General features: G+C 50.9%; 1 protein-coding gene across 2 annotated transcripts; it reads left to right on the top strand.

Moving 5' to 3' along the window:
- Positions 1-20,055: 20,055 nt before the first annotated feature.
- On the top strand, positions 20,056-26,259 carry LOC140897081 (Fc receptor-like protein 5). Of its 2 annotated transcripts, XM_073309375.1 has the most exons (7): positions 20,056-20,148; positions 20,311-20,349; positions 20,525-20,821; positions 23,850-24,146; positions 24,878-24,979; positions 25,787-25,840; positions 26,002-26,259. In XM_073309375.1, exons 1-6 carry the CDS (start codon positions 20,118-20,120, stop codon positions 25,792-25,794), a joined length of 774 nt encoding a protein of 257 aa, XP_073165476.1. In that variant the 5' UTR covers positions 20,056-20,117; the 3' UTR covers positions 25,795-25,840; positions 26,002-26,259. The 2 variants fall into 2 exon arrangements, with proteins under 2 accessions (XP_073165476.1, XP_073165475.1); XM_073309374.1 differs by having other exon boundaries at positions 25,787-26,259.
- Positions 26,260-26,781: the final 522 nt, after the last annotated feature.

The raw sequence follows: 26,781 nt of genomic DNA, 5'->3' as shown, positions 1-26,781 counted from the left end.
AGAAGGTTAAGGGAGGGGACTTGATCTCAGGTTGTAAGTACCTAGTGTAATGATGCTGGTTCTGGTGGGACCCAACTGCGAGTGCCAATTCAGGACAAATTGCTCAAAGCAGGGCAGTTACAGCCCAAGGCTGGGGTTTCTGTGCACACCAAGGCAAACCAAACCAGCCGGCCAGAGAGGACTTTGGTTTTACCCCACAGGCTAACCACAAGCCACATAAGCAATTCCCTTAGACACTCCAGTTTCCCAGTATCCCCACCAGTGCCCCTCGTTATGGGGACAGATGGTTATGAAAACCAATACCCCAGTAAAACAAAAAAGGTTCTCTCGATCCCAAAGGACCAAGCCCCAGACCCAGGTCTATATACAAATCAGATCTTACCCACAAATCACGCTGCTACTGATCCCTTAGAATCTAAAATCTAAAGGTTTATTCATAAAAGGAAAAAGCTATAGATGAGAGCTAGAATTGGTTAAATGGAATCAATGACATACAGTCATGGCAAAGGTCTTGGTTCAGGCTTGTAGCAGTGATGGAATAAATGGCAGGTTTAAATCAAGTCTCTGGAGCACATCCACCTCTGGGATGGGTCTTTCAGTCCTTCGTTCAAAGCTTCAGTGTCGCAAAGTCCCTCCAGAGGTAAGAAGCAGGACTGAAGACAAGATGGAGGAGCTGCAGCAGCTTTTTATAGTCTCTTGCCATGTGGTCTTTCTTTCTTCGTCCCAAAGACAAGCTGTCCATCACATGGCCTGGAAACACCTCAGAGTTCTGTTCATAGGCAGGTCCCTGCACACCTTGCTGAGTCCCAAGGCGTGTCTGCCTTCTCTCAATGGGTCAGTTGTGTAGCTGATGGTCCTTAATGGGCCATCAAGCAGGCTAGGCAGAGCTGACACCAACTTGTCTGGAGTGTCACCCAGAAGCATAGCATAAGTTTGAAATACAGACAGTAGAGAGCCAATATTCATAGCTTCAACTACAAAAATGATACACACATATAGCCAGCATAATCATAATCAGCAAACCATCACCTTCTCTGACATCTCATTTGACTCCCTTTTTACAAGATTTGGTGCCACTACAGGACCTCGGTTGCAACAATGATCTATATGGTCCCAGATTATGTGAATAGCGTCACACCTAGATGGGGACCAAATATGTGATAATGGGCCCTACAATCTAGCTCAGAAAGGTCTAACACAAGCCAATGGCTGGAAGTTGAATCTCGACAAATTCAGACCGGAAATAAGGTGTAAATTTGTAAAACTGAGGGTGATTAATCAGTGGGACAATTTCCCCAGGGCCGTGGTGGAGTCTCCGTCCCTGGCTGTGTTTCAGTGAAGATTGGATATTCTTCTACAGGATCAGCTCTAGGCTGAAGCAGGAATTAATTCAGGGCATTCCTATGGCCTGTGTTATACAGGAAGCTGGATGGGATGGCCGCCATGGTCTCTTCTGGACTCAGAAGCCATGAATTGATGGAAATACACGTCATTTTGAGAAGGTCGCACATCCCTTGTCTGAGTGGGGATCTGTGAGGGCAAATCTCCTAAATGTTTGGAAGTCATCCAGTAACTTCAGCGATGGAGGCTGTATCAGGACCTGGGTGGAAAGCTCATGGAGCGGAGAACATTGAGTAGATATGATCAGCACTCAGAGCGATGGGCTTTCTAGTCTCGGAGACAAGTGGGTCATTGTGGGAAACAAGGAGGTGATGGACCTGGGACTGTGGGCAGATCCCTTCAGTAGCTGCCATGTGACTCAGGAGATGGTTGTGTGACCTTCTCAAGCACCCTGGTGGGATCTCACCTCTCTACTGGCAGGGCTCCCTCCGGACTTGGGATTTGCAGTTCCCTTGCAATTCCTGGTGGTTTCAGGTCTTGTTTGAGCTCATATCACACTTTCCCAGTGGGAAAGGAAGGTCGGCGAACCTTCCCCATGATGTTGGAATGAGATCTCTGGCCCACACCAGCTGCAGCTCACATTGACAAAGTCAATGCAATAGTCTCCAAGATACTGTGTTTGTCACCCCCACCTTCACCTACAAGGGTGGTAGGGTGCCCCACCTGGAGGGCTCTGTCTGTCCTATCACATCTCCTCTTAGCACCATCGGCTCCAATCCCAGCCCACATTGGCAGTGACCAAGAGTCATTCCCCCACTTCCCCGGCAGCTCCCTGGATGAACAGAATTTGCTGGCTCTTGGCCCAGTTTGATGGCTGCCCAAATGGCACACGTGCCTGGCACTCACCAGCTGTCCTCCATGACTGCTAGCTAGAGAGAGCAATGGACAATGTCCTTCCTAGAGGGAACACAAGGACATCAGGTCAGTGGTCCACCTAGCCCAGTATCCTGTCTTCCAACACTGGCCTTTCCCAGATGCCTCACAGGGAAGAGACAGAATAGGGCAATCATTGAGTGATCCATCCTTTGTTGTCCACTCCCAGCTTCCGCCAGTCAGAGGTTTAGGGACACCTGGAGCATGGGATTGCATCTCTGACCATCTTGGCCAACAGCCATTGATGGACCTACTCTCCATGAACTTCTCTAATTCTTTTTTGAACCCAGTTATATTTTTGACCTTCACAATATTCCCGGGCATCACGTTCCACGGGTTATGTTCTTACCATATCCCTCCTAGAAGGGAGGTCCTTCCAGGGTGGGTGGGACTGTGTTTTTTGGTGTAGGGTAGATTCAGTGAATCATGGCCTTCCCCTCCCCATGCCCCCATGGCCCCATCTGTGCTGGAGGTTCCCCATTTCTCAATCCCTGTAACTCCTTCCAGCAAACGGAAGTTTCCCCCCAAGTCCCATCTGGATGTAGAGCGTGAAGCTGAAGATGCAAAGGAGGAGGATGCATCAGAAGCTTGGATGACCCTCAAGATCCCAGATGGGAGACGTCATCTTGCTGGGGTCTTGTGGCTTTCGCCTTCCTAGTGTTGGTCAATCATTTCTTCTGGGAGATCTGGCTTCCAATGGACCCTGAGTGCTCACTGGGAAGTCAGAGAAGGAAAGTATAAAGGGAAAGGAAGAGAAACACAGGGCAGAGATAGTGTCGACCTAAAGGGAAGGACAATGGGTACGACTATCCATGGTGGCACATCTTAGAGCCCAGGTTAACTGACTTGGTCTCACAGGGCTCGCACTACAGGGATAGACATTCCCACTTGGGCTCCTAAACCCAGCAAAGGGGGGTGGGTCTCCAAGCCTGACTGGGACCGTCTACACTGCTATTTTTAGCCCTGTAGTGCAGACACAGATGCAGGCTCTAAGGCCTACTGCCATTAGCAGTGTAGATGTACCCAGCAAGGTATTATCCCACTCTCCCATCTCTCCCCGCTCCGCTCTCCCGTCTGTCCCCGCCCCACTTATTACCCAATAATAATCATCCATAAATGAATTTTAGGGACCTAGATGTTTTGAGAATCCCACTGGGCCCCTAAATAACAGGTATGAAATACTATGATGTCTTGAATTTATATGCAGGCCCGTTGTCCATATTTAAATAGGGAATCTACCCCTCTCCTCCCTATCTGTCTCCCATCACTCTAGTATGTGGGACCCACCCAACCTTTAATTCACTCATCCTCATAGTCCCCCCACACATGAGATTGGGCAGGGCTATTCCCCTCCATTTTTCAAGGGGGAAAGTGAGGCACAGGATGTCTGTGATAGAACAGGGAATTGAACTGGGCTCGCCCAACTCCTAGGTGAGCATCCTCACGCCTGGTGCATTCTTCCTTGTCGTTAGTGAAAATAGTAAAGATGTTTATTACAGGCTCTGAGTGACCCACTCACATTCACCACAGAATAAATATAATTCAATTAAATCCCAGCCCTGAGAAATCCTCAGTGCCGTGGGAGTTCAGCTGGCCACTGACCCCTTTCATCATCTGGGAAGCAGACCTTCAACTTTCTCCGGAGACCCTCCCAGTCTTCTGCAACATGACCAAAAAGCCAGCAATTCCATACCAACGGGGAAAGCTAGAGTCTCAAGCAATCCTTCAGAAGATCAGTCACCAGTGCCCACCCCACGCTGGAGACCCTGTTATGTTCACCAGCTTGGCACCCAGGGGCTATGAACTGAGCCGATTCTAGTACATCAAGGACAGGACAGAAGTGGCATATGGATGGGCTGATGAGGAGCGCTCGTGGGGTTACCAGACCTCCAGTCCCAGCTTCTGGCAGTCAGAGGCTTACGGACACCAGAGCATGGGGTTGCATTCCTGACTCTCATAGCTAATAGCCATTGATAGACCTATCCTCCATGAGTGTATCTCCTTCTTTTTTGACCGCAGTTATATTTTGGGCCTTCCCAACGTCCCCCAGCAATGAGTTCCACAGGTTGACAGTGCGTTGTGTGAAGAAGTACTTCGTTCTGTTTGTTTTAAAACCCACTGCCTATTAATTTTGTCGGGCAGACCCTAGTTCTTGTGTTATACAAAGGGGTAAATAACGCCTCTCTGCTTGCTGTCTCTACAGCCGTAGTTTTCAACCTGTGACCCACGGACTCCTGGGGGTCCGCAGCCTACGTCTAAGATTTCCAAAGGGCTCCGCACCTCCCTTTGGAATTTTTTCGAGGTCTGCAAATGAAAAACAGTTGAAAACCACTGAGCTCTACCAGTCATGACTTTATAGACCTCTAGCATATTCCCCCTTAGTAGTCTCTTTTCCAAGCTGAAAAGTCCCGGTCTTATTAATCGCTCCTCGTACGGAACTTGTCTATAACTCCTCCAGGAGGGGGGATGGTAGGGTGACCAGATAGCAAGGGTGAAAAATTGGGACACTTATTTTTCGGAGCACGGTGTAGAGTTGCCTGGCTAAGACAGAACCCCTAATATCAGGATGTCTGCTCACTCTAGGGGATGATAATGTAGTTGCTCTGGTTATCAGCCCCTTTGAAGACACCCCCCAGGAGTGGTTCTCATCTATTAGCTCAACCTGGATTCCCCAGGGAGCCAGTGGGTGAAGGAAGGGTTTGTAAATGAACTGCCTGGTTTTCAGTTGGTCTTGGGCCTTTTTCCCAACGGACAGAGGCCCTAGTCCACGGAGGGTCGCCGAGCCTTAGGGTACGGTTGTAAGGACTTGGCCCACGGGGACCCCCTAAGCCTGGCAGCTTATTCTGAACTGAAGTTGTGGTGAACAGAGAACCACAAGGAAATCCCGTGGGTGGGGTGTCAAAGGAGGGCTCCTGTTGGAGGGGATGAGCTCTGTCTCTGTGTGTGTGATCTACTTCCCCCGCCCAGCGGATACTGGGCGGGATGGTGTATGTTTGCTGGGATTTTGCTCCCCCGTCTCCCCTTCTCTTCCCCTGCTGACCGGGCACTGCTGGGGAGAAGCTTGCAGCCCTGGAGGCCCCACCTGGGGGTTGGTAGGGTACTGCTGTGGGGAAGCTCACTGCCCCAAAGATCTCCAGGCTAGACACTGCTGCAGGGAAGCTCACAGCCCTGGGGGTCCCCAGGCTGGGCACTGCTTTGGGGAAGCTCACAGTGCTGGGGGCCCTGGCTGGTAGCTGACGGGGCACTGCTGTGGAGAGGCTCACAGCCTCGGGGGTCATTCCCTTTTGCAGGGGGCAGGGGGAACACATACTCCAGACCTCGTTCCCCAGCCTGGGCAGTACAAGTCAATGAATGTTTTTCTCTCTTTCTCTCTCCAGCTCTCCGCTGTCCCTGGCTTTGGAAGCTGACCCTGGGAGCAGCTTTCATCATTGTCATCATCATCATCATCTTCATTCCCTGCTGCTGCCTGCAGAGACAAGGGAAGTTGCAACCATCATCTGCTTGAGGTTTTGCCTTTGCCACTTGCAATTGTCCGGGGCATGGAGGGTCCCCCGGCAGAACCTGTTCACACCCAAGTTCCTCTAACTGGTTCTCAGCTGCGCTGGGCTCCTACTGGGGGTGTGTCCAGGTGTAAAAACCTCGAGAAAAAGACTAGCCCCCTTCTGTCTCGCCTTGCACCACCCTGGAGCAGCCTGCTGAGATGCAGCTGCCTTTGGGGTGGGGTGCAGCTGCTGTTTAGTAGCCACCCAGTGCCACTGGGCAGGGCTAGATTGCCCAGCACTGAAATGCAGATGGCTCTGGAGCGGGGCACGGCAGCTGTTAACAGCCCACGTTTCCATACTGCTTGCTCCAGGCTTAGGGCAGGATCTGAGGTGCTGAGCCCGCGCCCTGCAGCACAACGCCCCCTTGCACAGCGCTGGGGCATTGCGGTCAGCACTGAGTCACAGGAGACAGCGCCCCCTACTGAGCCCCTGACTCTGGTCTTTGCAGCACAGCGCCCTCATTGTATCAGTTTCACCACCCAGGGAGGTCTCCCAGCCAAACACTGACCCTGGCTGACCTGCTCCACTACAACTGTGACCGCAAGCAGGCTAGGACAGACACAGGCTAGGGACCAGCCTGGGGGCGGAGGGGGGGTTGTCATTTACGGAATCGAAGGAAAATCCCTGGATGGGGACCTGGTGCAAAAAAAAAAAAACAACGCAGTGCCTGATCACCTGCCTCACCCTGTGCCTCAGTTTCCCCACCACTCACAAGAGGCTCAAGAATCCCAGTCCTGCCTCCCATGAGGGAGCGTGTGATGCTTTACAAGTGGGGCTGGGCTGTTCTGCTCAGGTTCCTTCCCAGCTCCTGGACGCTGCAACCCTTTTATGTTAGAACGTCTGGGTTTGCTCAGATCCCGCCGTTGCAACCTTCCCGGCTTCTTCCCTACAGAGATGGGAGTGGGTGGCTAACGAGAAAGCCGGGGGGTGGCGGGGGAGAAGAAAAGGAGAGGAGGGAGAGGGTTGTCATGCTCCTCACATTAGCAGAAGCCTCGGTCGTGTTTGTCCTCTGTGGTCCCTGAGAATGGGAAGGAAGCCGGGTTGCTCCTCACCTCACCCCCACCATTCGCTGTGACTCAGCCAGCAATGGTTGCCAACCTCCCTGCCCCGACCAAAGAACTTTAAATGCTCCGCACTGTGGAGCCTGGTGGGCCTATCAGCTCACCGGGCTCCAGGACAATGCGCACCTCCCAGACATCTGGTCCACCCGTGGTGGGACCTGTGTGTGATCTGGATTGGGCAGATGTGCTCAGCTGCAAAGCTGGGGTCCCTTATCTTAGTCCGTTTCAGCGCCAATGAATGGGGACTGGCTGGCTCAGGGGAATGGGATGCGGGGCCTTTCCCCTGTTGGGGGCACTGGCTGTGATCTGTCCCCAGGGTGGAGGACTGGCTGGCTCAGGGTGGCAGGGAATGGGACATGGGGCCTTTCTCCTCTAGTGGGCGCTGACTCTGATCTGGCCCCAGGGTCGGGGCTGGTTTGCTCAGGGGAATGGGACATGGGGACTTTTCCCCTCTAGGGGGTGCTGTCTCTGGTCAGGGCGCTAGGTCTGATCCAGCCTTAGAGCAGGGGGACTGGCTGACTCAGGGGGGCAGGGAATGGGACACGGGGCCTTTCCCCTCTAGGAGACACCAGCTGCAATCCAGCCTTAGGGTGGGGACTGGCTGGCTCAGGGGAATGGGTCATGGGGGCTTTATTCTCTAGGGGATGCCAGCTCTGGTCAGGGCGCTCGCTCTGATCTGGCCCCAGGGCAGGGGGACTGGCTGACTCAGTGAAGGAGGGTGGTCGTCAAATCAAAAACTCGTTTTTGCAGCCCTGGCCAAGGCTGGTTTGAAAATTTTCTTCCGCACATGCTGGTTTTGTCGAAATTGAAACATTTAGAAAAAAGTATCAATTTTGGCAAAATGTCACTAAACAAACCTGCAACTCGCCCACCTGCTCCTGTAATCGCCTCCTCTGGCTGAGCTACTGACTTGACTGTTGACTTCGTGACAGGCCCAACACCAGAGCCAGTTCCGTTGGACAAAGCCAACCCTGCCCTCATCCCTGACCACTGGCGCCATGCCTCTGTGCTGCAGCTGGTTCCCTTTTCCTGGTCTCAGCACAATTTGGGGCACTTCTCTTTTCTGGGCGGACTTCTCTTTTCTGGTTCCTGTGACCCTCCACCAGAAGGCACCATCGTGATCATTTCGTCTGACCTACTGCATCTCACAGGCCCCAGAACCTCACCCACCTGCTCCTGTAATAGCCCCGAGCCTCTGGCTGAGTTACTGAAGGCCTCACATCTTGATTTAAAGTTCCAGAGAACCCACCATTTCCTCCAATACAAATCAGCAAGTGACCTGTGCCCCATGCTGAAGAAGAAAGCAAAAAACCCTCTCTGCCAATCTGACCTAGGGGAAAATTCCTACCTGACCTCAAATCTGGTGATCAGTTAGACGCTGAGTGTGTGGGTGAGACCCACCAGCTAGCCATTTGGGAAAGAATTCACTGTAGTATCTCAGAGCCGTCCCTATCTCTAGCTGTTGGAGATATTTGCTAATAGCAGTTGCAGATGGGCCATATGCCATCATAGGCAACCTCATCAGACCATCCCCTCCATAAATTTATTGAGCTCAGTCTTGAAAAAAGTTAGGGTTTTTTTGCTCCTTTTGGGAGGCTATTTCAGAACTTCACTCCAATGTTAAATCTTAATTCAGGATGTTAAAACTTTATTCAACTCTGTTCAGTAAGGTTTGTCAGGGATCTTATAGGACACTGTGACAATTATGGCGATGGGACGGCATGGGATCTGGTGAGGTATGTCCAAGAGAGATGCAGAAGCATTCATGCCATGGGACAAAGGCACTGTTTGCACTACCTCCGGAATAGCTTGTCCAGATCTGGACACCCAGGCTCTAGAAAGAGGAGTTCTAACTGGAGCAGGTTCAAAGAAAGGCTGGTGGGATGCGCAGGAGATTGGAGAGGAAAGTGAAAAGCATCAAATGCAGGCCGAGGCGGGACCTAGTGCTCTCTAGAAATATTTTAGAGGGCTAAACCCCCAGGAGGAAGAAGAGCTCCTGGAGCTAAAGGAGACACTAGAAAAAATGGGGGAGAACAAATGGTCTCAAGAACAGGTTTCAGAGTAGCAGCCGTGTTAGTCTGTATTCACAAAAAGAAAAGGAGGACTTGTGGCACCTTAGAGACTAACCAATTTATTTGGTCTCAAGAAGAAATCTGGCCAGGGGTCAGTTGAGGCTGGAAAGGAGGAAAAGGTTTCTAACCGTCAGAAGAGGGAGGCTTGGAACAACCCCCCAGTCGGAGCAGCAGGGGGCAAACAACCTGATTAGAATGAAGACTGAGCTTGATAAACTGGGGAATGTTATTATAGAATGGGGGCTGCCCTACCTCAAGGGCTGGGGAGGTCCCTTTGTGTCCCACTTTCCTATCTCCATATCCCTCTTATTGACTCCTCTCTCTGGGCGTTAACCCCCGTGTCTCTCTTCCAGACCCTCCGCCAGGCCCTACGCTCACTCGGAACCCCTCCAAGGTAGCGTATCTCTGAGGGGAATCCCTTAACTTCACATGCTTGGCTCCTGGGCACCAGGCCCTGATCCAATTCCAGTTCTTCAAAGGGAAGCTGCAAGTGGTCTCTCCAGAGGCCAAAGGTCAGCACATCCAGAGTTATCAGATCCCAGCCTTGCTGTGAAAGAGACTGGGTGATAGGGATGTCGCGTCCCAGGAGTGTGGGCCTGCCTCCGTGTCCTTCATGGGTAAGTGTGTGCTACCAGAGTGAGCTTCCTGCGCCCCGAGCATGGTTGTAGGGCAGGGTTGATGGATTCTAGCCCCCGCCCTAAGGACTCGGCTCCTGAAGTCATGTGGTTAGAGCGGCATCTGCTCTGCCATTTAAAAACAAACTTGGTCGCTAGCACCCTGGGCTGGGAAGAAAAAATTGATAATGTGATGGGATTTTCACTGATTCAGTGACTCTGCCGGAGTATGCAGAGAGCCTGATCCCATTGCTGTGAGAGAGGGGAGCTGCCCTGAGTTTAACCGACACAGAGACATAAAGAAAATATTGTCAGAGAACTAGAGAAATCGACTGAAGGGCTGCTAGGGGTGGTTAGAATTGAGCATGATTGAGGATTTTTCTTTAATAAAATCCACCCAGTTCTTCCATCTTCCCTCTGCTCCACTCTTGTTTTCCAGCCTCATTGTTCCAGCCCCAGATCTCCTGAGCCCGGACCATCCGGTCTACATCGTGGGAGAGACCGTCACCCTGGGATCCAATTTCCAAGGGACAGCGATGAATTGAACTCCTATCCAGCCCGTGACACAGGAGCGCTACCGGGCCAGATGCTGGCGTCTACACCTGCTGCTGCTGGAGACCTGAGTCCCGACAACACGCCCAGTGCAATCAGAGTGATGCTGCTGGGTATCTGTGGTGAGTGAGTCTCCGTAGGCCTCTTTAGGGTGTGTTGTCCTTGGAGAGAAGTAGATCTTGAAGAAGCTTCCCCCATCCCCATCATCCCCATCCCCAAAGCACCTGGAATCCTACCAGGATTGTCCTGGAGCCCAGGTGACAGGAAACGCCATAGGCAGACACCCATCCTCTGCTTTCCCAGCTCTAGCACCCACTGCGATATCTGGGTGGGGCAGAGCACTAGGGAAACAACGCACCACTGAGACAGGCGCTTTGGGATTGCAAGACAGCGACAGGAACACCCCACACAACTCAATCCCGATCTGACAGAATATAACGGCCCCTTCCGCGCCCCCAACTTCTGCTGCCCCCTGGTGCCCATGGTACAGTACAGCCGCCCCTTCCCCGCCCCCACCCTCTGCTGCCCCCTGGTGCCCATTATACAGTACAGCCGCCCCTTCCCTGCCTCCACCCTCTGCTGCCCCCAGTGTCCATTATACAGTACAGCCGCCCCTTCCCACCCCCACCCTCTGCTGCCCTCTAGTGCCCATTATACAGTACAGCCGCCCCTTCCCCACCCCCACCCTCTGCTGCCCCCTGGTGCCCATTATACAGTACAGCCGCCCCTTCCCCATCCCCACCCTCTGCTGCCCCCTAGTGCCCATTATACAGTACAGCCGCCCCTTCCCCACCCCCACCCTCTGCTGCCCCCTGGTGCCCATTATACAGTACAGCCACCCCTTCCCCGCCCCCACCCTCTGCTGCCCCCTAGTGCCCATGATACAGTACAGCCGCCCCTTCCCCGCCTCCACCCTCTGCTGCCCCCAGTGCCCATTATACAGTACAGCTGCCCCTTCCCCACCCCCACCCTCTGCTGCCCCCTGGTGCCCATTATACAGTACAGCCGCCCCTTCCCTGCCCCCACCCTCTGCTGCCCCCTAGTGCCCATGATACAGTACAGCCGCCCCTTCCCCACCTTCACCCTCTGCTGCCCCCTAGTGCTCATTATACAGTACAGCCGCCCCTTCTGCACCCTCACCCTCTTCTGCCCCCTAGTGCCCATGATACAGTACAGCCGCCCCTTCCCACCCCCACCCTCTGCTGCCCCCTAGTGCCCATGATACAGTATAGCAGCCCCCTCCCAATCCCCACCCTCTGCTGCCCCCTGGTGCCCATGATACAGTACAGCCGCCCCTTCCCCACCCCCACCCTCTGCTGCCCCTAGTGTCCATGTGTCATAAATATAAAGGGAAGGGTAAACCCCTTTGAAATCCCTCCTGGCCAGGGGAAAGCTCCTCTCACCTGTAAAGGGTTAAGAAGCTAAAGGTAACCTCGCTGGCACCTGACCAAAATGACCAATGAGGAGACAAGATACTTTCAAAAGCTGGGAGGAGGGAGAGAAACAAAGGGTCTGTGTGTCTGTCTATATTCTGTCTTTGCTGGGGACAGAACAGGAATGGAGTCTTAGAACTTTTAGTAAGTAATCTAGCTAGGTACGTGTTAGATTATGATTTCTTTAAATGGCTGAGAAAAGAACTGTGCTGAATAGAATAACTATTTCTGTTTGTGTATCTTTTTTGTAACTTAAGGTTTTGCCTAGAGGGGTTCTCTATGTTTTGAATCTAATTACCCTGTAAGGTATCTGCCATCCTGATTTTACAGGGGGGATTTCTTTATTTCTATTTACTTCTATTTTTATTAAAAGTCTTCTTGTAAGAAAACTGAATGCTTTTTCATTGTTCTCAGATCCAAGGGTTTGGGTCTGTGGTCACCTATGCAAATTGGTGAGGCTTTTTATCCAACATTTCCCAGGAAAGGGGGGGTGCAAGTGTTGGGAGGATTGTTCATTGTGTCTGGGTCTGTAGTCACCTAGGCAAATTGGTGAGGCTTTTTACCAAACCTTGTCCAGGAAGTGGGGTGCAAGGTTTTGGGAAGTATTTTGGGGGGAAAGACGTGTCCAAACAGCTCTTCCCCAGTAACCAGTATTAGTTTGGTGGTGGTAGCAGCCAATCCAAGGACAAAGGGTGGAATATTTTGTACCTAGGGAAGTTTTGACCTAAGCTGGTAAAGATAAGCTTAGGAGGTTTTTCATGCAGGTCCCCTCATCTGTACCCTAGAGTTCAGAGTGGGGGAGGAACCTTGACACCATGATACAGTACAGCCGCCCCTTCCCCACCCCCACCCTCTGCTGCCCCCTAGTGCCCATTATACAGTATAGCCACCCCTTCCACGCCCCCACCCTCTGCTGCCCCCTAGTGCCCATTATACAGTACAGCCACCCCTTCCATGCCCCCACCCTCTGCTGCCCCCTAGTGCCCATGATACAGTATAGCCACCCCATCCTCAACCCTTATTGGGGTTAGTTTCCAAGCAAGCATATTCCGAAGCCCTTCACACCAGTCTGGCTTCTCTCTATAAGCCAATAGAGTCTGTTCCCCAGTGTCCCCTTCCCAGCTCTGACACCGCAAAGCGTTGCAAAATTAAGTATACAGCAGAAAGAATCAGTTAGAGAACCATACAGATTAACAAGAGAGAAGTGGGGGCCATAAAGATAAAACACACAGAAATGAGGGTTTCACAACCACAGCCACTGATAAGTGAGTTGTTGCCAGACAGGATGTTATCAAACTAAGGTTTCTTTAACCATCGTAAGATCTGTTTCTTTCTCTGGAGGCAATGGGCACTATCAGGACAGGATCCTCTTCCTAACAGCGCAATGGCACCTTATTTCAGTGTGGCTGGTTTGGGATGTGAGGATGCGACCATTTGCTTCCCAGCTTAGGGCTGCCCCTGCTGCTTCACCAAAGGGCTTAGCCTAAGAACAAGGCCTCAGACTATCCTAGTGAGAGAAGACTCAGGTGGACCGTGATTTTGATTCTTTGTTTTATACCCTTGTAACTGTGATAAAAGTGATAAAAATACACCTAAGTTCTTAAAGTACAGGTCTTTACAGGCAGGCCTGCATATCTATATTCCAACACCCACTATATAGTACAGCCGCCCCTTCCCTGCCCCCACCCTCTGCTGCCCCCTAGTGCCCATGATACAGTACAGCCGCCCCTTCCCGGCCCCCACCCTCTGCTGCCCCTCGTGCCCATTATACAGTGTAGCCGCCCTTTCCCCACCCCTGCCCTCTGCTGCCCCCTAGTGCCCATTATACAGTGTAGCCGCCCTTTCCCCACCCCTGCCCTCTGCTGCCCCCTAGTGCCCATTATACAGTGTAGCCGCCCTTTCCCCACCCCTGCCCTCTGCTGCCCCTAGTGCCCATTATACAGTGTAGCCGCCCTTTCCCCACCCCTGCCCTCTGCTGCCCCTAGTGCCCATTATACAGTGTAGCCGCCCCTTCCCCACCCCCACCCTCTGCTGCCCCCTAGTGCCCATTATACAGTATAGCCGCCCCTTCCCCGCCCCCACCCTCTGCTGCTCCCCTCAGAGCACTGCCCACAGCTGCTGACAGTGGATCCCCTGTCCAGAGTGGTGAGTGAAGGGATCCCCCTGCTCATCACCTGCACGGCCCCTGAGGACACTGGTGATCGGAGGTTTCACTTCTACAAGGACAGAGCCGAGCTCGTCCCCGGGGATGCATGGTCTGAGATCGATACCACAGAGCCCAGCATCGGCTCTATGTATGTCTCTCTGCTCAGCATCCTGCAGGCCGGTCCCAGCAACTCTGGGGAATTCACTTGCAGGTAAGAGGAGAACAGGGGTGGGAGGTGGATCCCATCCCCCAGGGCTGGGAATGTCACAGGTAACACCATATTGTTGTAGCCATGTCAGTCCCTGCATATTAGAGAGACAAGGTGGTTGAGGTGATATTATATATTGGACGCACTTCTGATGGTGGAGGTTCAAGTTTTCATGCTTACGCTGAGCTCTTCTTCAAAGCCAAGAAAGGGGCTGAGCACATCACAGCTAAATACAAGGCTGACCAACTCGTTTAGTAGCGTAAGTAGTTAGCTCATATCCTAAGTGACCATCAAGGTGAACTGGTGCCACCAACACAACAGGTGAGGTTCCCCAAGAATTGTAGGGTGCAATTTTCAGAGCCAGCCACAAGATCTATCCCCCTCTGCCCCCCTGCACACACCAATTCCTGGTGATATGTCCGGACATTGGGCATCAAAATCCAATAGGAGTTTGGGGAAACCCATCTTTAAAATCCCCCCAAATTCTCCCTTGCTCTGCTACAAAAGAGAAGCAGGGATACAGGGACGCTGAGCAGGGCTCGTTCCCTCCAGCAAGGGGCAGCAGGGACACTCACGCACAAAGAGAGCCAGTCTTATTCCCCAGCCAGTTCATTACTGTTAAATTAGAAGAAAGGAAGAAAAGGAATAAAGAGTGAAAGGAGGAGGAAAGGAGGAGAGATGAAAAGGGAAGGAAGGAAAAAGGAGAGGAAAGAGGAAGAAAGAAGGCAAAAGAGGAAGAGAGGAAGAAAAGGAGAGGGAAAAACAAGAGAAGAAAGGAAAGGAGAAGAAAGACGGAGGAGAAAGAGGGAAGGAAGGAAGAAATGGAGAGGAAGAAGAAAAGAAAGAAAGGGGGAAAGAAGAGAGAAAGGAAGAACAGAAGAGGGGAGGGAAAGAAAGAAAAGTGTCCATCTTGGTTCCTCAGCTCTGATGCAATATGGTCCCGGATGGCTGGATAGATGTGATTTTTTATTTATTTGTATTATTGTAGTGCCTAGGAGCTGTAGTCCTGACCAGTCCCCCGGTGTGCCAGGTGCTGTACAAACAAAACCAATTGCCTCTGTTCTCACTAGCAATTAAATCCCCCCACACCTTTGCCTCAGTGTCCTTTTCTGAGTGGTTTTCCTTTGCCCCTGGGGTGCCTAAACCCCTTCAGCTGCTTTACAAGGCCATGGATGGAAGTCTGAACCCAACACCCATCCCAAGGGAATTTGGTGGGAAGTGGGATTCCAACTCACATCCCCAGCTCCTGCTGGAGTGCCCTAGGTTCTCCTTCATCCTTCCTTCTCTTGATTCATCTTCAGCTGTGAGTGGTGTCCCAAAATCCACCCCCTCCACTCCCACTCCCACCCTCAGTGCTTCCCTTCTCCAGTGTCTGCCCCAGGCTGGCAGGCCTCACCTGTACAGCCAGCGGCCTCATGCCAACTGGTTTCTTCCATGACTCAGACAGGTGTTGGTGTCTGGTTTGACGATGAACCACAAGGGATGGTGGATTGAGTGGGAAACTGCAGGGAGCCGACCACAGATGTTAGATTTCAGTTCCTCTGCACATTAGGTGTGTCTAGGCTGGGGGATGAAACCCACGGTGATGCTGCTAGAGTTTGTCCCAGTGTCTACATAACATGCCCTGTGTTTGTCCTGTAGGTGGCAGCAAACATAGAGGCACACAGCAGGGCTCAGTCCCTCCAGCAGGGGGCAGCAGAGGGCATCAGGGACACACACACGCACACACACACACACAGAGCAGGGCTTATCTCCTCCAGCAGGGGGCAGTAGGGACACACACACACACACACACACACAGAACAGGTCCCATCCCCTCCACCAGGGGGCAGCAGGGAGGGACACACACACACACACACACACAGCAGGTCCCAGCCCCTCCAGCAGCTGCACAATAATTTTGCTGATTTTCGTGACAGGCCCAACACCAGGCCCAGTTCTGCTGAACAAAGCCAACCCTGCTCTCATCCCGGGCCGCTTGCACCATGCCTCTGTGCTGCAGCTGGTTCCCTGTTCCTGGTCTCAGCACAATCTGGGACACTTCTCTTTTCTGGGGGGACTTCTCTTTTCTGGTTCTGTTTGTTTTTCTTTAGAGAAAGAAACTCACAGGCAATGCAACCCCCTTGGTCGTCAATTGCCAGAAAATGAAATACAATACCCCCCCACCCCCCACGTGTTGATGCCCCAGTAAGATCACAGGGGTGAGGACTGGACCGTCAGGGAGCAGGGACATGGGGCCTGAAAACCTCCCATTTATACGCATTGTCCTTGTGCCGGTGTGCCCCAGATCACAGCAGGGCCTCACTGTGTTAGCACCATCTATTCACCTCCAGAGAGACAGCCCCTGCCCCAAAGCCCTGACAGTTTAAAGACACAACAGAAGTGATGTCTGGGAGGGTAAACTGAGGCTCGGGAAGGGTTATGTGCTGAAGGTATAATCAGTGAGTTGCTTACTGTGCATGCGCTGGTCAGGGTTCGTTCCCTCCAGCAGGGGGCGGCAGAGATGGACACACACATAACAGGGCTCATCCCCTCCAGCAGGAGGCAGCAATCACACAGACCTTTTCAGGATAGTTTTCCCCCTTTGCCTGACTTCTGAGTTACAGTGACCAGGTGAGTGCTGTAAAAGCTTACATTGGACCAACCCCTGTTAGTAAGAAAAGCTATCATCACCCCCTACCATGCATCTCTAATTGTGGCTAGGCGCTCTCTCTCTCTCGTGGGTGATGCTCCATGGTAAGGAGCATCGTATGTAAGTCACAAGAGGTGATGATCATGTTCGACAATTCCGCAGGGTTCTGGAATGATAGAGGTCTATAAAATCTTGACCGGTGTGGAGAAAGTAAGTAAGGAAGTGTTATATACTCCTTCTCATAACACAAGAACTAGGGGCTGCCAAATGAAATTAATAGATAGCAGGTTTAAAACAAACAAAAGGAAGTATCTCTTCACAAAACACACAGTCAACCTGTGGAACTCCTTGCCAGAGGATGTTGTGAAGGCCAAGACTATAACAGGGTTCCAAAAGGAACTAGATAAGTTCCTGGAGGATAGGTCCATCAATGTCTATTAGCCAGGATGGAGAGAGATGGTGTACCTCGCATCTGTTAGCTAGAAGCTGGGAATGGGCAAGAGGGGATGGATCACTTGATGATTATCTGTTCTGTTCATTCCCTCTGGGGCACCTGGCATTGGCCACTGTCAGAAGACAGGACACTGGGCTAGATGGACCTTTCGTCTGACCCAGTCTGGCCATTCTTATATTCTTATGTCGGCAACCCTACGTGATAACAATCTTCAGATATGTTATAAAGAGGTGTTAGTACCTGTTAGTAATTAGTAATACTTTCAGGTCTTTCTTTCTTTATATTTATATATATTAACTATTCATTAGAATCTTTATCTTCAAAAAAGACTATGTCTAAATTCTAATGCCCAGAGCCATAGGCGCCAACTTCTGCTGGCGCCGGTGGGTGCTCAACCCCTCTCTGCCCCCAGCCCCGCCCCGACTCCACCCCTGCCCTTCCCCATCCCAATCCCTTCACCAAAGTCCCCGCCCCAACTCTGCCCCCTCCCTGCCCATATTCCAACCCCTTCCCCAAATCCCCGCCCTGGCCCCGCCTCTTCCCCGCCTTCTCCCTTGAGTGTGCTGCGTTCCTGCTCCTCCCCACTCCCTCCCAGAGTTTGTTATGCCACAAAACAGCTGTTTTGCAGCAGCAAGAACTGGGAGGAGAAGCGGGGACGTGGTGCACTCAGGGGAGGAGGCAGAGGGGGAGATGAGGTGGGTGGGGTGGGGTGGGGGGTGCTTGGCTGCAGGTGGGTGCAGAGCACCCACCAATTTTTCCCCGTGGGTGCTCCAGCCCCGAACCACCCATGGAGTCGGCGCCTATGCCCAAAACACTGGTCCTTGACCAATAAGTAACCTTGGTCAGGAATTTGTTCATTATGCTGTATTTAATAACTCTGTCATGCCTTCAAGTCTATACAACTCCAGATATTCTTGGAAACCAGCTCTTTAACATATATATAAAATACTGACATAAGGATATATATATACTTGGATCTAATAAGCAATGTTTGTGATAGCAGATATTTTCTGTTGGGGAAATCAACATGGAAGAATGATTGTGGGGTAAGAAAGACCCCCTGAGAGATATTGACTTGAAGAATTGTTAGTCCTCCCAGCTGTCAATAATCAGGCCTTCACACATGAGTCAGGTAAACTCAGAATGTACAGAAACTGTTCTCTGTGTCCACTCAAGTCAGGACAAGAAGTAATGGGCTTAATCTGCAACAAGGGAGATTGAGGTTAGACATTAGGAAGAACTTTCTAACTTGAAGGGGAGTGGAGCTCCGGAATCGGCTTCCAAGGGAGGTTGTGGAAGACCCATCACTGGGTGCACGCTTGGCTTGCTAGCCCACTCTGAAGGCTGATGGTGCTGTCTTCACTGCTGTTGTTACTTGTGCTAGCTGGATTCAAATTAGCTTGGCGAGACTAGCCAATGCTGTGTAGACATATCTTTAAACCTGACGGTGACAGAGGCTGGTAGCACCTTGTCTACCTCAGGACTCCCAGCTACAATGGTGGTAGCTCTGGTGGGGAACTTCTTCTACAGTTCCTTCCTACGGACATAGCCATTTTAGCATGGGGTGAATTTCCTAGTGCCACTAATGTCAGTCTTAATATCTGGGCATCAGGAGAGTATTGCTTAAATCAAGCGTCACCTGAACTCATCCCAGGGTGAGGTTGTCAGATGTTAATTTGTGTGCATTCTTCTGTGTGCATTCTTCTATTCATTCTAGTAATGGTTGTGAGTCTCTTTACTGGCTTTCGTGAGCTCATGTTTGTAGTTAATATTTTTATTGTACACAAAAACGGCGGGTTACTTTTGCAACCACACAGATCACTTTAATTCCCAGCATTATATGAAAGTTTAGACATCTTTGCCAGGAACTAGGTGTCTACTGTAAATCTCAGATGAGACCACAGAACAATGGCATAGCAGTTAGAATGTGTTTAAAAACGAACCTTTGTTTTTTAATTCATTTTAGTTCATCTTCATTTATCGCCTTTTAACTCATGCTCACAGATTAACATAATAACATAACGTAACTTTATGTTTACTTAATATTTAAATATTTTATTTACTATTTAAATATTGCTTTCCCATAGTTACTCATCCTCTGACTCCAGATTAAATTGGATCAATTCATTTTCTTAATGCCTGCCCTTGCGTAACCCTGAAAGTCAAATTGGGTTCTTTCTGCTTCTTGTATCTTCAGCTGTAATTTCATAGGCTATCAGAGTTGGAAGGGACCTCAGGAGATCATCTAGTCCAACCCCCTGCTCAAAGCAGGACCAATCCCCAATTTTTGCCCAGATCCCTAAATGGCCCTCTCAAGGATTGAACTCACAACCCTGGGTTTAGCAAACTAATGCTCAAACCACTGACCTATCCCTTCCCCCCATGCCTTCAACACTTCTGTTGTTGTCTGAGGCCAAACAGAATAGAGCTTGCGTTCCTTCAGTGACATTGGTTCTTGCACCATTAAGAGGAAAAACATGTCTGTAGCCATAAAATAAGCAGATTTGACCGGAAACAGAGAAAGTTGAGGTCTGTGATTGTGGTGATGTTTTTGCAGAGCCGCTTTTCTGACCACACGTGGACTTTAAAGAAAAACCCACATTTATTTTGGTCAGGCTGGACATACAAGATACGCCAGTGAACAATCTGATTCTCCATCATCTCCGTCATTAGCCAGGAGCGTGAGTGGTCGGGAGGGTAGAGTCGCAGAATGGGGATCCGGGCTGAGAGACATTTCCAGCTCTAATACTAACACGTTCTGACATCTTGTGGCAAGTCACTTAAGGGACACCGGTTAGGTTTAAAAATGTAACGTTCCCGGCCCCGCAGATCTCAAACTAATCCTTATACTGTAACCCCATACGGCAGGCAGGCAATTCTTCTTCTTCCCATTTCCCAGACAAAAGAAGGGGTATGGGAAGAAATATCCCTAGAGCCCCGGGCAGGTGCAGTAGACTGGCCCAGGAGCCTGGTGTGTGCCTGGGCTGAGCCCCGGAAATCTGCCAGAGGGGGAGTTTGTGCAGCTAGTTGGCCGGCAGAGGGGAAGTGCTTGGTCGGGCCCCAGGCAGGACACGAGGCCAGTGGCTGGGCAGAGAACTCCGTTTCCAGCAGCAGAAGAACCAGCTTAGCATGGAATTGAGTCTCCTTCTGCCTGTGCTGGGTGAGAGGCTTTCTTTCCAATCGCTCTCCTTTTCTTTCTTTCTTTCTTTCTTTCTTTCTTTCTTTCTTTCTTTCTTTCTTTCTTTCTTTCTTTCTTTCTTTCTTTCTTTCTTTCTTTCTTTCTTTCTTCTAGAGTTCTCACTCCCTCTCTTCTCTTTTTCAGCCTCTTTCCACATTTTCCCCAGCCTGGTGTCACCTACAGGTAAGTGGGCTGCAATGTACCCAGAGGTGCTGTATCTGCCCTGGGATATTTCCTCCCCTGGAGGGGAAGGAATGGGCAGGGGGATGGGTGGGGGCTGTGTCTTCCCCCCATTTCCTCTCCCCCTCACTCCCCAGTGGTCTCCACCTCTGCACTAACCCCTGTGTTTCCATTCCAGCCCCCCTATCAACCCCCACACTCTCTCTGCACCCCCCACACCCGGAGTTCTTTGAGGGGGAGCGTCTGACCCTCAAGTGCTCAGTTCCTGGAGCTGAGGAGCCGACGGGTTACCGGTTCTTCGACCAACATGGGGAGCGGCTCCTCGAAACACCCCCTGATCCCTACAGGGAAGCCCGGCTCCATCTCAGAGCGCAGCTGGCCACCACCAGGGCCTACAGCTGTGCATACTGGATGGGGGCATCCGGGCAAGAAACCCCATCTGAGAAGAGCCAGCCCGTCTCCGTTCAAGTGAAGGGTACAGGAACTCCTCCCTGACCATCCCCAGTTAACGATGTGACGTGGCTGATCTCGTAGAGAACAGGCTGGTTTAAAGCTGCGCAATGCTCCCTTATAACGCTGTTTGGCAGCCGCCTGCTTTGTCCACTGCTTGCAGGGAGAGCAGTCGGTGGAGCTGGTGGAGGCTTGGAGCCAGGGTGGGCCGGCAGCTCCCCCATCAGCTCCCCTAAGTTCCTCCCCCCCACTGCCGTGTGCTGCTCCTGCCCTCTGCCTTGCTGTGCGGGGGGTTGGGGGGTGGGTTGCTGATGTCAGGGTGTCCCCTCCTCCCACTCCTGCCCCTGCCCCTGCTCCTGCCCCCATCTGTACAGAGCAGGGGTGGGGGACACACAACAGGGCTCAGGACGGAGGGAGCTTGCTGGCAGCAGCTGCTGTCTCAACTTGCCCATCTACTTGAAAAGGCAATGTACTTAGAGTGGGGCCAGCGTACTTAAAGGGGCAATGCGCGTCTCTCTCTGCCTCTCACACACTGACCCTCACACACACAGTGCGTGTGTGTGTGTGTGTGTGTCTTTCTGTCTCACACACGGTGTGTGTCTCTGTCTCTCTGTCTCTCACATGCATACATGCGCCGTCCCACCCTGGCACTTTGGAAAGTGGAGGGAAGGTGCACTCCAGTGGGATAGCCTGGGTTCAACATCACATTCAGTTTCCGCAGGGAATGTTTGCAGCCACTGCCCTGCGTCTATTGTGTCTCCTCCCTCCATAATGATTAATGATTCCTCAAACCCTGTTTGCTTTTTTGACTGCCGCTGCCCACTGCCTGGACGTCTTCAGAGAACTATCCACGATGACTCCAGGATCTGTTTCCTGATTAGTTGTAGCTAAATTCGCCCCCATCATATTGTATGTATAGTTGGGGTTATTTTTTCCAATGTGCATTACTTTACATTTATCCACATTACATTTCATTTGCCATTTTGTTGCCCAATCACTTAGTTTTGTGAGATCCTTCTGAAGTTCTTCACAGTCTGCTTTGGTCTTAACTATCTTGAGCAGTTTAGAATCATCTGCAAACTTTGCCACCTCACTGTTTACCCCTTTCTCCAGATCATTTATGAATATTGAATAGTTGAATAGGATTGGTCCTAGGACTGACCCTTAGGGAACACCTTAGGGAACACCCCCTCTCCATTCTGAAAATTTACCATTTATTCCTGTCTTTTAACCAGTTCTCAATCCATGAGAGGATCTTCCCTCTTATCCCATGACAACTTAATTTACGTAAGAGTCTTTGGTGAGGGACCTTGTCAAAGGCTTTCTGGAAATCTAAGTACACTATGTCCACTGGATCCCCCTTGTCCACATGTTTGTTGACCCCCTCAAAGAACTCTAATCGATTAGTAAGAGACTATCTCCCTTTATAGAAACCATGTTGACTTTCGCCCAACAGTTTATGTTCTTCTAGGTGTCTGACAATTTTATTCTCTACTATTGTTTCAACTAATTTGCCTGGTACTGACGTTAGTCTTACCGGTCTGTAATTGCCGGCGTCACCTTTCTAAATAGTGGCGTAACGTTAGCTGTCTTCCAGTCATTGAGTACAGATGCTGATTTAAATGACAGGTTACAAACCATAGTTAATAGTTCCGCAATTTCACATCTGAGTTCTTTCAGAACTCTTGGGTGATGCCATCTGGGCCCGGTGACTCGTTACTCTTAAATTTCTCAATTAGTTCCAAAACCTCCTCTAGTGGCACTTCAATCTGTGACAATTCCTCAGATTTGTCACCTACATTCCTCAGGTTTGGGAGTCTCCCTCACATCTTCAGCCGTGAAGACTGAAGCAAAGAATTCATGTAGTTTCTCCGCAATGACTTCATCGTCTTCAAGTGCGCCCTTTGTATCCCGATCGTCCAGGGGCCCCACTGGTTGTTTAGCAGGCTTCCTGCGTCTGATGTACTTAAAAAACATTTTGTTACTACCTTTTGGCTAGCTGTTCTTCAAACTCCTTTTTGGCTTTTCTTATTACATTTTTACACTTACCACGCATTTTAAACCGTGAGGGTAATTAACCACTGGACCAATCTACCAAGGGCCATGGTGGATGCTCCATCACCGGCAATTTTTAACTCAAGATGAGATCTTTTTTCTAAAAGATCCGCTCTATGAATTATTTCAGGGCTGTTCTCTGGCAAGGGTGATAGAGGAGATCAGACCAGATTATCACAGCGGTCCCTTCTGACCTTGGAATCTATGAAGCCATGAAATCCATGGGAGGTTGGGGCCTACCTCTGTCTTTAGGCATCTAAATAGCTTTGAAAATCATAATCTCCATTTCTCAAAGGTATTTAGGCACCTCAAGAGGCATCTAGGTCCCTAGTGGGGTTTTCAAAAGGGCCTGAGCCATGTAGGCACCTAACTGCAATTGTTGGCTCTTCGTGCCATCTGTTATAGGGTAGGGAGTCAGGGGTGCCAGAAGAGGGGGCCAGGGCCCCATCACTTTTTTAAGTGGGGTGACTATGCTCTCCCACTTTTTACCAGCTGTAAGGGTGAGGGAGCAGGAGTAGGGGACAGAGAGGAGCGAGCTGGGGTGGGGGTTTTGGGGGGAAGAGGTGGCGCAGGGGTTGGGCCGCAGGGGAAGAGGCCACATGAGGACAGGGCCTCGGGTGAAGGGGCGGCACAAGGGTGAGAGCTCAGGGAGGAGGGGCAGGGCCACAGTTTGGGTGCCCATGGCCCAACCACTTTTAGGGAGCATCCTTTGCTCCTGGGGGAAGTAATATCACTGCCCCCCTCCCGAATTAAAGATTGGGAGGCACTCAGATACTCTGGCTGTAGAAACACCATAGTTACATTTGCCATACAGAGTCCCCTTTAATCCAGGCCATGGGGTTATTGGTGAGTTCTGACGAGGACCTCAGGAAGGACATGGGTGGGCCGCAGACTGGGCAGGGGTCCCCCACAGCCTGAAGGCACTGGGTTGGGATTGAAGATGCTGGTCCTATGTTCATTAGGATGGATAGGTGCCAATGGAAATTGATGTTTCCCAGATGCCCCCGCAGCCCCATCCCTCTCGTTGAATCCCTGGCACCGGGCGTACCATGCTGGTGACTCCGTGGGACTTGTGTGTTCAGCACCCCCTCCATGGGACAGGATTAAAGGCTTCCAGTACTTTGGAGATGGAATAGCTGTGTCCGCGCTGGCTTCATCCAAGAGCAGCTACACTTACAACTTGAGTATCACTGGACCGATGGTATCTGGGTCGTACAGCTGTTCATACTGGGTACAACTGTCCGGACGGAATGTCCCAGCCAGGAGGAGTGAGCCAGTGGTTATCAGCATGAGAGGTGAGCTCTGCATGTCTGTAATACCCCTGAGGAGAGAGATGGTAGCACTTCTGTACCTTTTATCCATCATACCAATTTTCACAGGTTTCCACGCACCCTTTTGCTTTGTGTCCCACCTTCCAGCGTCATGTACGTGCAAATTCTTTAGTATTTCTTTGTCTAAAATATAAGTTGCCAGATTCTTCCCTTCTCTGTTGCTCAGATTGATAAAGATGTGGCTGCAGAAGAAATGCCGTTTGTGTCGAAGACGGTAAAAGGAACGTTATCTTCCCCTCCCTCCCTTTCCCAGCTACATAAACCAGCCCTGGCTTAGGGCCCCCACCACCCTTCCCTTGAGAACTGTTCACAGCCTCTTTCTCCTGGGAACTGCTAAGGAGAAAGATTTATGGCAACAAATTGTTGCAAAGAAATATATCTTCAAGGTAAAAGTATGTAATGCTGTGAGCAATCGATAGAGGTGGGTTTACTAACAGTGGGTGTTTCCATTACTTAATAAGGGTTTTTGGGGTGTTGTAGCAGATGTAGACGTGTACCTACTAACCTAAACAAAAGGAGTGGGCTGTAACTAATCCAGGGCTTACCGGACAATCGGGTCCAGGGGAACGAGTACCGCGATAAAGAAGCCCATCTACTCAAATCTGCCTCTGGGTCAGCCTGCTCCTTCTCCTAACAACACACACACTCTGAGCAGTGCCTTGACCCTCCATCGCCATCACGGTTCCTCTCCTCAGCCCACACAGGCAGCTGGTCCCGGGAGTTGGCCGTGGGGGGTTCATTCTTCACCCTCAACAGCCTCATCTTCCTCATCACCTACTTCCTGATGAAGCACGAAGGTAACTGGCTTCTTCCGGGGCAGGCAGCTCTGATTAGCAGGGTCTTGGGGACTTGTCCCCGCACCCAAAATGACCCACCAAGGTTGAAATTTTCCGCCTTTTCTTTCTCAGCCTACACAAGGCTAGTTGCAGAGGGAAGGTTGCATCTCCCAGTACCGCAGTTACAGCTCATGCCCCGTAGCTGGCGAGGTATCGTGTGTGTCAGAGGCTCTGTTCCCATGGGCAGCTCTTTGGCCATCGGCTGACATGCAGCCACCTCTGGGGTGGGGTGCGTTGGATGCATGACAGCTGGCCAACCATTTCGGATGTGGAGCAAAGGAGGCTCCTGAACTGCATTGAAATGGCAGGGGTGGGAAGGAGGTAGGCAGAGCGGAATCAGCTGTGTTGGGATTGAACGCTGGGGGTCACACTCCAGCAGTTGGCCATGGGGCTCCCGGCAGCACAGCGCCCCCGAGAGCCTCACTGCGATATCGAAATCAAGCCCTGACTGCCAGGGGACAGCGCCAGCTACTGAGTCCCCGCCCCGCTCCCTGCAGCGCGGCACCCAGTATTGCAGCTCTGGGGAAGTGGGTTCACCCATGACTCCAAGGGGGAGAGCGCCCCCTAGTGACCTGCTCACCCTGCTATCTGCAGGACAGTGCCCCTAGCCCCATGGAGGGCATTGGTGAGTCAGTCACTGGTTGTTCCCCCTGCAGTTTCATCCCTCCTTCCTCACTATTTCCCTCCCCTACCCTTAGCTAGAGATCTAAATAAAAGATGGGACTGAAGCATGGTATGGACTCCAGCATTGTCACTTTTTGTTTGCAGGATCCTAGGAGAATCACAGGATGGAGATCCAAGCCTGAAGAAGAACCTCCAAAGGTCTTTAGCATGAATCTTTCCAATCTGTCTGTGATGCCGAGGCCCAATCAATTGTCCCTGCCCCTGCCTCAGTTTCCCCATCTGACAGATGGTGTTCATGACCTCCATCTTCCATGTGGGGCGTTGTCAAGCTTAACATATTTGCTTTGAATATTCTACAGGTCTCTTCCCTGGTCATGTGCAGCACCAGGAATGCAACACAAAATACATTTTAGCCTGCTTTTGTAATCTTCCATGTCACATCGTTGCCATGGGTTCCACTGCCAACGTGGGAGCTTCTTCTAAACTGAAAGCAAACAAGAAAGAAAAGAAAACTGACCTGCCTTCTCCTTTTCCAGAGCCCATCTGCCACTTGTTTCCAATCTGTACGAATTCCTGTAAACTCCCCTCCCTTCCTGCTTCATAATTAAATTTTACTCCAACCCACTTCAGTCTCTATCTCATTGACGGACCTGGTATTTATGTGCTCTCTCACACGGTTTGTGTCATATCCTCCACATTGCCAACAGATGGGGCGATTCTCCCTCCACTTTGAGCAAATTCTTTCCCACATAGATTCATAGAGTCCAAGGCCAGAAGGGACCTAGTCTGACCTCCTGGATAACACAGACCATAGGGCTTTCTCAAAATAATTCCTAGAGTGGATCTTTTAGAAAAAATATCCAATCAGTCAAGTCCAGCGAACTCCTCAGTCATCTCTTTTAAAACTCTTGGCTGCAAGTTATCTGGACTGATTTAAAAATATCTAACTTTACTAGCTTCTGTTTAGCACCCTCCAGAGATACTAGTGGAAAGGAAAGAGTGCTATCATCATCATATGATGAGACTACATCATCTGTATATATACAGAACAGAAATATTTATTGAACACTTCAGCCTTTTCTGCATTATTATTGATAATTCTACCATTTCAATCTAGTAATGGCCCAATAACATTGTCA

Source organism: Lepidochelys kempii, chromosome 13, assembly GCF_965140265.1.
Source record: "Lepidochelys kempii isolate rLepKem1 chromosome 13, rLepKem1.hap2, whole genome shotgun sequence".
Taxonomy (NCBI): Eukaryota; Metazoa; Chordata; order Testudines; family Cheloniidae; genus Lepidochelys; species Lepidochelys kempii.
Note: the sequence above shows the minus strand (reverse complement) of the source record. Positions and strands in the feature narration are given on the sequence as shown.

Excerpts from the sequence above, each read along its gene's own strand:
- LOC140897081 (XM_073309375.1), top strand. The coding sequence starts at position 20,118 with ATGGAATTGAGTCTCCTTCTGCCTGTGCTGG. Across the intron at positions 20,350-20,524 it reads CAGCCTGGTGTCACCTACAG|CCCCCCTATCAACCCCCACA; the intron begins GTAAGTGGGCTG and ends TTTCCATTCCAG. Across the intron at positions 24,147-24,877 it reads AGTGGTTATCAGCATGAGAG|CCCACACAGGCAGCTGGTCC; the intron begins GTGAGCTCTGCA and ends TCCTCTCCTCAG.